Source organism: Pinus tabuliformis, chromosome J (assembly GCF_031772625.1).
Source record: "Pinus tabuliformis cultivar Carrire ecotype Pingquan chromosome J, CPIR1, whole genome shotgun sequence".
Lineage (NCBI taxonomy): Eukaryota > Viridiplantae > Streptophyta > Pinopsida > Pinales > Pinaceae > Pinus > Pinus tabuliformis.
In genome coordinates this window covers 901,926,072-901,938,242 of record NC_142295.1, presented here as the reverse complement: position 1 = coordinate 901,938,242, position 12,171 = coordinate 901,926,072, and the positions used below count along the sequence as shown (strand labels likewise).

The window sequence follows — 12,171 nt, the reverse complement described above, 5'->3', positions numbered from 1 at the left end:
TGGAAATCTTAAATCTAATATGATAGATATTGAAGCTACTTTACATATCACAGAAGCTTGTATTTTTTGAGCCCTTTAAGCTGAAAAGAGTAAAGTAAAATGACGAGTATAGTGTCGAGATGATTGATCGTGTATGTATTTGTTCAATTCCCAGGTCATATATGAAACACTTGTCTCGCCAACGTCGCTTCAGCGCTTTACAGAGAAGCAAAAGAAGACATTAAAATTAAAGGCATTTAATAATATGTTTTTACTCTTCTTGTTTGAGATTTATGCTTCTATTCAAAGTCACAATTATATACATATATAGTAAGGCTTACAATTTTATATATATAATTTTTCTGTAAGGTTTGAAACGTATAAAATCTCAACTGATACTTCCAATTCCAGCATTTCTTTTAATTTTTACAATACTGCCACGCGATTTACCTCGGCATTCGGATTATCACAAACTTGTGTTCTCAGGAGGCTTTGTGATTCCAAGAGGGTGGACAGTCATGGTACTTCTGAACAGCATGCATCTGGACGAAAAGTACCATTCTTCTGCGCTCACATTTGACCCATGGCGTTGGCGACGGCAGCTCGAAAATAATGTAATTAATTAGCATGAATCGCTCACTTCATGTTTTGTGGAAATCCAAATCTCTTACTAATCTCTATGTATAATTCTGTTAGTAATCTTTGGGACTTTATATTGCAGAAGCTCTCAAAGAACCCCTCTTTTATACCTTTTGGAGGGGGGGCCAGGCTCTGTCCAGGAATGCATCTGGCAAAACTTGAGCTGGCTCTCTTTCTTCATAACTTCGTCACCAAATTCAGGTAAAAGAAATAAGACATCAATTTTACTGGATGTATCGCTCCTAATTAATATCATCCTCTAGGAAAAAAGAAAAGAAAACAATACAAAATAGTGTGCCAACATGGTTTATGAACTTATTTACGCTCATATTTATGGTCATATTCGTTGACTGCGCTAAAAAAAACAATACAAAATAGTGTGCCAACATGGTTTATGAACTTATTTACGCTCATATTTATGGTCATATTCGTTGACTGCGCTAAAATTGTGTTTTACGTGTACCTGATGTTTGCAGATGGGAAGCGTTGGAGGATGATAAGATCTCCTACTTTCCTGTTTCTCACTGGACTAAAGGCTTTCCGATCCGTCTACATCATCTTCAAGAACGAATGGATGATTAATCGCATTATAATAGGATTTGATTCATGCAGTATGGAGCGTTAAAAACAGTAAGCATGTTTGAAGCATAAAACAATAATAGCCGCTCTGTGGACATATAGCTATCATATTTCAAACATATTTATGTATTTCCTGTATTGAAGCCTGACAATTTGTGTTTCACTTTGATTCCCATCGGGTTAATGTATTAATCAGCTATTATCGCATATCCTTGTTTAAACAAACAAGATAACAAGGTTCCAAGTGATTAAAAAAGTGTTCCTCGTAATAGTATGGTTTACCAGAAAAATATTAAACAGTAGCGATAAATATAGTTGTACAAATTAAATGTGTTTTTTTTGGGTCGAATTCTTGTGACATCTTCCTCTGGTAGTGGTAGTGAAGTAAGCAAGTTTCTTAAATTAATAGAATATATTATAAAAATGTGACTTGGAATAATGGAGAATTTTCCAGATTATTTTATTATTAGTTATTGGTTGTGATTAGTTAGATTAGATCTTATAATTGAGGAATTTGTTTAATTTCTTCAACGAATTTCTAATCTTATTTATGTACAAATTATTTGATGAATGATATGAAGGAATGTACACTTTGAGTTGATCATTTCCTCCATATTTTGTGTCTCTCTTAAATTTATCTTGTTATCACAGCTTGGTGTGGGAGCGTAGTTAGACCTCCAAAGTGCCTTGTTTGTTGCAGATTTTGTTATGTGGCAGAGGTAAAGTGGTGCACAAACGATATGTCTATATTTTTAGACCTTTTTGACTATGATCCTTTTGATGATCATTTTTTCATGATGCCATTTGGCAACAATTTTTTATTCCAGTGGAATTTTTTAGCCGGAAGAATTCTATGGTAAACAAAACAATTTTATTGATGGCCATAAGTATCATGAGTTGCAGTCTCCTCCACAAGATGTTGCGATTGAAGAGCTACAAGTTAATCATGAGGAAAGTTCTAAGGAACCTACTATTGAAAATATAGATGATGACCAAGGCAATACGGGAATCAAAACACAGCAAAATCATAAACGAAACGAAGATGTGTTCAAGTAAGCTAACAATTCTTATTTAAGGCAATCATCATCTCAAAGCTCCAAAGTAACCTATGGAGGACAAAGCAGTTCATATTACACATCCTCAACAATCATGGGAATGAGCCCTCATGAGGTGACTCACAAGGAGCAAATGGAAGCAAATAAACTTATCTATGGGCACAAAGAATTTGGTGCTCAAATGTTGGACACTAAAAAGAGGAAAGATGCGCCTACCAAGCTTGCACCCTCTAAAGTGTTATCAACTACCAGCGATCGAGGCAAACTATATTGTGATGAGGACAAACTAGATCACAAGGTTTATGGTGTTTTATCATCTCAAACTAAAAGGAAGGAAAAACATGACTATGGGTGAATTTCTCCATTAAGTGGGATACTTGGAATAATGGAGAAATGTAGAATTCTCCAGATTATTTTATTATTAGCTATTGGTTGTGATTAGGTAGATTAGATCCTATTTTGAGGAATTTGTTCAATTTCCTCAACATATTTCTAATCTTATTTATGTTCAAATTATTTGGTGAATGATATGAAGTTTTGTGCAGGCACTCTTCAGGTTGAGTTTGGCTCACCTTAGAGTTGCTCATTTCCTCCATATTTCACCTCTCTTTTAAAGTTATCTATGTGTTGTAAATATATTGAGAAATAAATTGTAATTGAAAAACAATATGAACTAAAGAAGAAGATAAATTCATAAGTCATGGAGACAAAGACATGCCATACATAGCACATAATTATGAAATGCATTCAAATATGAAATATATAGCTAAATTATTGCAATTTGAAAAATTTATTGATTTCAGAAGAGTTTTGAAGGGTTATATTAACAAAACATTCAATGCGTTTTTCTTTATTTCTCAATGTAAAGAGTACACAATCTTGAGTTTTTTCATAACATTTAAAAGAGAATAAAGGTGACACGCCTAAATCTGCTAATGATTTGACATGTTGATATCAATGGCTTCCTTGAATAATGTCAAGCCATGAAATTTACATGAATTTTGCAAACATTTATTCAAATGATGTCATGACCATCCACCGATCCAACCACAAGAAATAATGATGGTCGACATTGGTCCGTAATTCATCCTTCCACATCCCTTCTACAATGTTCTAAATGTAGGGTTACTATGTTACAAAGAATGTTGATGATTGGGTCATTTCCTCTAATGAGGATCTTGATATGGCTCATATTTTAATTCTACAAACTCAAAGTTGGGTACAACAATACTTTCACTAGGAATGACATTAGTAGCCATGTCATCAATTTTCTTATAATAATTACTAGGAGCATGTTCTTCCAATACCTTAGTCTGAATTCCTTTTGACAATAAACGACACCTCTCTTGTCTCAACAGAGCTAGATATAGGTAATGACGAAACAACAAGATTAAATCCAAGTCCTACTCTTAATGTCCATACCATAGAGTTAATACGAACAATGATGCCTTGTCCACTCTTTCCAAGTCCTCCTCCAATATGTTTCATTTTGCTTAGCAATAGAGATCCAATAACAATGGTGTATTTTTCAAAACTATTTGAAACAAAAGGCACCATTATCAACATTAGCAAGTGACCATGATAAGTCAATAATAATATTCTCCTTCTCATCATTTTGAAGGAAACTAACTTCCAAGTCAAGGTGCTACTTGCACTCTTGGAAGAATTGATTGACCTCATATTTTACAATCCGTTATTGTGAAAAGGCATCATAATCTTGTTTAGGAGTTTGATATTTATCCAACAATCTATTGTTCTCTACTTAAAGAGGTCTTGCTTCTTCACAAAAAAATTGCATTGAGTACTCCATATTGCAAAATTGCTTCTTTAAATTGCATTTCCTTAGTCAAATGATGACTCAACCTCCTGCAAATCATCGAGGAGATCAATATTTTCCTTAAACTTGTCTGCGAGGAGTAACTCCATGAATTTAATTGTTTTTTGCATTAAGATATATCATGGATATATACAAGGAACGAGAGACTATTTGGTTTCATCTCCTAATGTCTCTTCATCTTCCAACTTCCTTTATTTCTCTATTTACAATATTTACATAGGTTTTCCTAATCCCAAAGGTTAGGTGTCAACATTCCCCCACCCCCCTCCCCCATTAATCTGAAGGGATGTTGGTGAATCCAAGAACTCGTTCTAAATCTTTGAAACTTTCCCATTCTAGGCACTTTGATGAAGATGTCTGCAATCTGCTCTTGTGGAACAATGTCGTAGGTGGATTATTTTGGCCTCAATGTGATCTTGAATCACATGGTATTTTGTATTTATTTGCTTCGTTCAATCATGGAATTTTGGGTTCTTGGCCAACTTTATTACATAAATCTTGTCAATCAAGAGAGGAGTTGAATGCACTTATTTCTCCTAGAAATCTTCTAGAATTTTACTGAGCCACACAATTTCCTTCTTTACTTCAACTACTACCACAAATTTTGCCTTAATTGTGGAATCTGCTGGAACTAACTGTTGCATGACCTCCATGAGATAGCTCCCGATCCAATACTCATAATAGATTTGAAGTAGAAACTTCAGTTTCATTATCTCCATCAAAATTTGAATCAGAGTATCCAATCAAGCTAAAGTCAACCACCTTTGTATACTTGAGTCCAAAGTCTTGAGTTCCCTTCAACTACTTTAGAAATCTTTTTGCAGTAAACCAGTGACCCTCACAAGGCTTTTTCATAAACCTAGAGAGGATTCCAATAGTAAATGAATGTCTAGCCTAGTAGTAGTTAGGTAGTTGAGACTTCCTACGAGTTGTTTATACTTTGTTGCATCCTCCAATTCTTTTCCTTCGATGGATGGTGAGCATTAAATTTTGTTCCATTGGAGTAGTCAAAGGATTACACTCATCCATGCCAAACCTATTCAACAAATCTCCAATTTACTTCTTCTGAGAGAGGAATATAAACTTTGGATGTTGGGTTACTTCAATACCAAGATAGTAGTGACCATAGCCCAAATTTGTCATTTCAAATCCTTTAATCAATTCTTTATTTGTGGATGAAATGTAGTTCTCATTGCTTTGTGCCATTAGAAGAAAACTAGATACACCACAAGATATACAACTATTTTTCCAAATTTATTGACAAACAAAGTTACATCAGCAAGATCATAATGTTTGAAATTGAATTTCAGAAGATGCTCAGTTAACTTCTCATACCAGGCTCACGATGCTTAATTGAGGCCATACAAGGATTTTACAAGCCTACATACTTTGTGTTCTTAACCCTTCATAAAAAATCCATCTAGTTGGGATATAAAAGAATTATCTTTCATATCTCCATTCAAGAAAGTAGTTTTTAAATCCATTTGATAGACTTTCCAACTGTTTTGAGTTGCTAAGGAAAAGAGTGTCCCAATGGTAAACCATTTTACTATGGGGGAATCAGTCTCCTCATAATCAACCCCTTCCTTCTGTGCAAAACCTTTTTCCATAAGCCTGGCTTTGTGCTTGTCAAGTGAGCCACCTACTTTATACTTATTCTCGAAAACCCACTTACAGCGTATTGGTTTGGTATGAAATAGAGGATTAACCAAATTCTAGGTGCCACTCTTTATGAAAGCATCATATTCTTTTTGCATCTCTTATTTCCATTCATCATGAGAAGCGACTTCTTTGAAGGAAGTTGGTGCAAAATATGTAGACAAATTTAGTTCTCAATCATATGAGGCATCCATTTCAATAGGTGAATCAGGATGATCTACATCACATCCATTTTTTCTAACAGATCTCCTTGTTCTTGTCCTTTCAACCTCATCAAGATGAACATTTTCAAGGGTTTTTGTCAGCCATTTTGGAGGACCTTTCTGAGATGACCTAGGCTACTCAGCTGACTACGATGGGGACGAATCCAGATTTAGCCTCCCAATTATGTCAATCACATCACTCAAAGTGTCATCTTGATAAGTGGATGGAGCTTCATGTGGGGGAAAGAGTACTTCAGAAGGAGATTCCATAGATTGATCCAGTATAGGGATCCCTACTTCAAGACGTGGAATCTCATTATCAAACTATTGAAAAGATTTTTCATGTCTGAATTTATCTAAGTGATCAAACTATCACTCAACAACATTGTTAGTCTTCGAATGTTCAAGAGAGATCACATCTCTAGAAATTATAAACTTCTTATTTGTAGAAATTTTGAATAATATGACACATATTCAACAGAGATTATCCTGATCATGTACTATTGCAGAAAACATACACAATACATAAGCTCCTCTACGTTGATCATCAATATAGTAACATCAATAACAATAAGACATCAAGAGCATTCACACATTAACACAGTATGTATCCCGGGGAAAGCATCTCGCTAAAAACCCCAACTATCTGTATATTAATGATTGAGTCATGTAACATTACACAACATAATACTTCTCACAAGTATCTCCACCTCTGTTACACACAATACAGCTCAGATATGATCTCCAAATCTCTTCCACTGCTTGCCTGCCTCCACTGCTCAATACCTGCTCAAGAACTAATGAGAATGGCTCACCAAACTCGTTTTTCACCTGCAAAATAGTCACTCACTCTTTGTTGGACGTGAGCACAAGCTATAATGTGGGCAAATACGTGAGCAAACTCATTAGCATACTCAATCCCTTGATTGTGCAAGATCTGGTGCACAACTATAGTCACAACTGATAGCAATCTGATTCTCTACCACCTGTCCCTGTTGAACTGAACATGCACTGACATGCAACTGAGTTAACTGATGTATTCATTAGTTTTATTATGAGTTAATAACTTGTGAATTAATTAATAACTAATTCACCCAACTCATCTCTAGTCTATTTGCCAGTTAGACTAAATACAACCAGTTTAACAAAGCTAAATTGAACACAACTCCATCAACTCCACAATCAACTCCACCAAACTCAACTGATGAGTTCTAACTGAAGTCATGCATGCAACAACTCAACTGACTCATAAGAAAAGTGTATTTCCTTCTGACAGCTGCATGTGCCACCTCTGTAGCTCAAACTGAAGTGCTCCGAGAGAATAAGATTAAGTTTATAGTCCAAATATTATTGTGAGATAATAATATTTGACTTTTTTATTTTTGACAGCCAGTCTAAAATAGACTTTGATCACTCACACTGTGATCACTCACACTTTCATCAAAAATAGAAGTCCATCTATTTTTTCCCAACTTGATCAATCATCCATAAACAACAACCTACAATCCATAGACACGATCCATATGTCTAAAAATAGACATAGTCTAAAAATAGACATAGTCTAAAAATAGACTTGCGCCAAAAATAGCCTGCGGGCCCACTTAGTGAAGGCGACTCTTTTCACTAAGCTCCATCATCTTGTTGCAATCTCAACACTCCCTCTCGACAAGATATGGATTATCAGCAACCACTATCCTGCCTCGGTGGTACTCGAATTTGCTCCTGGTGAGAACCTTCGTCAGAATATCAGCATCCTGATCCTCCGTTGGAATGTACGAAAGTAACATGATCCTCCGCTGCACACAATCTCTGATATGATGGTACCTGATGTCAATATGTTTAGATCTATCATGAAATACAGGATTAGCTGAGAGTTTAATGCAACTCTGGTTATCACAGTAAATCACAGTAGGATCCAAATGAGAACCGAACAAACCAACTAGGATCTTCCTCATCCATATAGCCTCGCATGCAGCCAAACTTGCTGCCATATACTCGGCCTCCGCTGAACTGAGTGCCACGGATCTTTGTTTCCTGCTGTACCAAGAAATTGCTGTCGATCCAATACTGAAGACCCCTCCTGATGTGCTCTTTCTGTCTGTCGGGCTCCCTGCCCAATCTACATCCGTGAAGCTACATAGCTTCACCTCATCCTCCTGTCTGTACCACAAACCATATCCCGATGTGCCTCTCAAGTAGCGCAATACATGCTTGCCCGCCTTCCAGAAGAGCTTGGTAGGCTTAACCATAGCTTGTGAAAGATGGTTAACTGCATAGCATATATCAGGTCGTGTATTGACCAAATACATCAGCGACCCCACCAACTGTCGATAAACAGTGGCATCCACTTCTTCTCCCGAAGTGGCATCCTCCTTCCTCCAACCTCCAGGAAGAGGAGTATCAACAGGCTTGCAGCCATGCATGTTGAACTTCTCCAGTATCTCCCGAGCATACTTGCCTTGAGAAACAAACAGTCCACCACTGCGCTGCCATATTTCCAATCCCAGGAAATAGTGAAGGAGGCCCAAATCCTTCATCTCAAACTCTGTAGCAAGATCCTTCTTGCATGAAAGTATCAACAGCTCATCACCCGTTAGAATCAAATCATCAACATACAGTACAATGATAAGCAACTTACCCTCCACCACAATCTGGTATAGGTTCGGATCCGCCTCGCTCTTGGAGAATCCAAGTCCTATGAAATAGCTGTCTATTTGTGTGTACCAAGCACGTGGTGCTTGCTTCAACCCATACAGCGCTCTCTTGAGCCTGCACACATGTGACTCGCTGCTGAAGACTTCAAAGCCTTCGGGTTGCTCAATGTACACCTCCTCCTCAATGACTCCGTTGAGGAACGCAGTCTTCACATCCATCTGATGAATGTGCCATCCCATCTGCGCTGAGAGAGCAAGAATCGTCCGTATGGAAGAATACCTTGCGACAGGTGCAAAGGTCTCCTCATAATCGATCCCCTCAATCTGTGAAAAGCCTTGGGCAACAAATCTTGCCTTGTACTTCTCCACACTCCCGTCAGCTGCCTGCTTAACTTTGTAGATCCATCTCGAACCCACCACTGATTTCCCTTCCGGTCTAGGAACAATCTCCCATGCACTGTTTTTGACAATAGAATCATACTCTTCCACCATGGCGTCTACCCATGCGGGATCCTCCACAGCTTCCTCGAAAGAGGATGGCTCAGTCACAACACACTTGCTCATAAGAGCCATGTATCCAGTGTACCGATCAGGTGACTGTCTCTACCTGCGTTGGGCTGTAGGTGGTCCTACAACTTTCTCTGCATCTTGAGCCAGTCGCTCAGCTTCTGTCAAGCGCTTTCGCCCTCTGATGGTTGGCGCTACATGAGTGGTTTCTTCCACTCCATGAACCTTGTCCTGTGGCTGATCCACGTCCTGAAGCTCATCCTTAGGAACTAATAGCTCCTCATTTGCATGCAAGTGTAGCTCCCTCTCAAGCGAACACTTCATGGCTTTCTCCTCCTGAAATTTTATATCTCATCGCACAATAGTTTTACCACTGTCTGGCAAATACACATGATAGTTGTGGGGCGTATCAGTGTACCCCACAAATATCCCAACCTCTGCGGTCGGCTCCAACTTCTTCCTGGCATCCTTCGTCACATGCATGTAAACGTTAGCACCAAAAATCCTCAAATGAGAAAGATTAGGCTTCTTACCAGAATAAGTCTCCTCAGGTGTACTCATGCCAAGTATCCTATGAGGACAACGGTTCTGCACATAAACTGTTGTATTGCATGCTTCCGCCCACAAGTGAAGGGGTAGGCCCTGATCATGCAAGATTGCCCGTGCAGCCCCCATAATCGTTCTGTTCTTCCGCTCAGCTACCCCGTTCTGCTGTGGGTTATGGGGAGCTATGAGCTCTCTACGAATCCCTTCTGTCTTGCAGAAATCCTTGAACTTGTCCGAGATGTATTCACCACCATTATCGCTCCTAAGAGCCTTCACCTTCTTCCCCGACTCCTTCTCGACTAGTGCTTTGAATTCACAGAACTTTGAATATGTCTCGCTCTTCTTCTGCATGAAGAAGATCCAGCACTTACGAGAGAAATCATCAACAAAAATCACATAATACTTGTGTTTTGCTGTCGAAGCAACTGAGAAAGGTCCACACACGTCTGTGTGAATTCTCTCAAGGATCGTCGTGGCGTGACTATCCTTCTTGTGAAAGGTGGCTTTCACAAACTTCCCCAAAGTACACCCCTTGCACTGATCTGACTGCGCAAGTGTGCCTTTAGGAAGCCCTGTAGTGATCTGCTGCAGTATCTTCAAGGCTCCATGGTGAAGGCGACCCAATCTCCTATGCCACAACTCGCCATCATCCCGGCTCACCAATCCTTCTACCTTGCCCGCCATTGTTGCGCATCCATCTACATGTAACTGATAAAGGTTCCTCACTCGAACCCCTATCTTCCGGGTCTCACCAGTTGTCTTGCTGCGCAGGAAGGCCTTTCCCTCGCTGAAAACAACATCATACCCCTTGTCTTCTAACATCGCCACTGAGATGAGATTCTTCTTCAATCCTGGAACATGCATGACTTCCTTTAATACAAAGGGTTTACCAGACTCCCTCTCAAAGGAAATGGTACCGATACCAGTCGCACTGTATCTACCATCATCGTCCATCTCGATGTGCACTCCAAGATCTTTGTCCTCCAGATCAGAGAACAAATCTCTATCTCCTGTCATGTGAAAAGACGCACCACTGTCCAAGAACCACACTGATCCCATCACACTTGAAGCCAAGCATGCGATCAATGAAAAATCAAGCTCAAACTGAGAAGCTAAGGCCTCTCCCCCTGCAGATCCAACAACTTGCTTGTTCTTCTTCTTCTACGGACAATTTGTGGCATAGTGTCTGTGCTGGTGACAGTGAAAACAATTCACCTTGGACATATCCCGCTTCTTGCCTTTCGCACCGGAATGAGAAGCTTTCTCATTCTTCCCCTTCTTTGCTTTGGCAGCCAAAGCGCAATTCTCTTCATCAGATACCTTTGATGAAGATCCATTCTCACCTTTATTGTTTCTGAGTTTATCCTTGAGCGCCAGGTCTCTCTTGCTTTGGAATAACATTTGCAATCCGTTGAAAGACATTTTCAACAACACTACTGCAAATTTGAATTTCCACCAGCTCCAACTCAACCGCCTCCGATCTAGAATTCGTCAGAACACAATATTTCTCGTATAGAGATTGACTGTATGGGAATTCACCGGATATCTCACCTTCCAAAGGAAGGATGAATCTAGACCTGGCCCGATTACAGACTCTGCCTGAAGAAATAGAATGCAAACACTTCCTGAATAGTAGATCTGATGATCAACAGCTCTGATACCATGTAGAGATTTTGAATAATATGACACATATTCAATAGAGATTATCCTGATCATGTACTATTGCGGAAAACATACACAATACATAAGCTCCTCTACGTTGATCATCAATATAGCAGCATCAATAACAATAAAACATCAAGAGCATTCACACATTAACACAGTATGTATCCCGGGGAAAGCATCTCGCTAAAAACCCCAACTATCTGTATATTAATGATTGAGTCATGTAACATTACACAACATAATACTTCTCACAAGTATCTCCACCTCTGTTACACACAATACAGCTCAGATCTGATCTCCAAATCTCTTCCACTGCTTGCCTGCCTCCACTGTTCAATACCTGCTCAAGAACTGATGAGAATGGCTCACCAAACTCGTTTTTCACCTGCAAAATAGTCACTCACTCTTTGTTGGACGTGAGCACAAGCTATAATGTGGGAAAATACGTGAGCAAACTCATTGGCATACTCAATCCCTTGATTGTGCAAGATCTGGTGCACAACTATAGTCACAACTGATAGCAATCTGATTCTCTACCACGTGTCCCTGTTGAACTGAACATGCACTGACATGCAACTGAGTTAACTGATGTATTCATTAGTTGTATTATGAGTTAATAACTTGTGAATTAATTAATAACTAATCCACCCAACTCATCTCTAGTCTATTTGCCAGTTAGACTAAATACAACCAGTTTAACAAAGCTAAACTGAACACAACTCCATCAACTCCACAATCAACTCCACCAAACTCAACTGATTGAGTTCTAACTGAAGTCATGCATGCAACAACTCAAATGACTCATAAGAAAAGCGTATTTCCTTCTGACAGCTGCATGTGCCACCTCT

The 12,171-nt window shown here is 38.9% G+C and overlaps 1 protein-coding gene across 1 annotated transcript; it reads left to right on the top strand.

Moving 5' to 3' along the window:
• Positions 1 to 408: 408 nt before the first annotated feature.
• LOC149229616 (cytochrome P450 720B2-like) lies at positions 409 to 839 on the top strand. The gene is made up of 2 exons (XM_089378688.1): positions 409 to 593; positions 701 to 839. The coding sequence occupies exons 1-2, from the start codon at positions 498 to 500 to the stop codon at positions 821 to 823; spliced, it is 219 nt and encodes a 72-aa protein (XP_089234814.1). The 5' UTR covers positions 409 to 497; the 3' UTR covers positions 824 to 839.
• Positions 840 to 12,171: the final 11,332 nt, after the last annotated feature.

Bases quoted from the DNA above. Each gene is read 5' to 3' on its own strand.
- LOC149229616 (XM_089378688.1), top strand. From the start codon at position 498: ATGGTACTTCTGAACAGCATGCATCTGGACGAAAAGTACCATTCTTCT. The intron at 594-700 runs GTAATTAATTAG...TTTATATTGCAG, and splicing joins GACGGCAGCTCGAAAATAAT to AAGCTCTCAAAGAACCCCTC.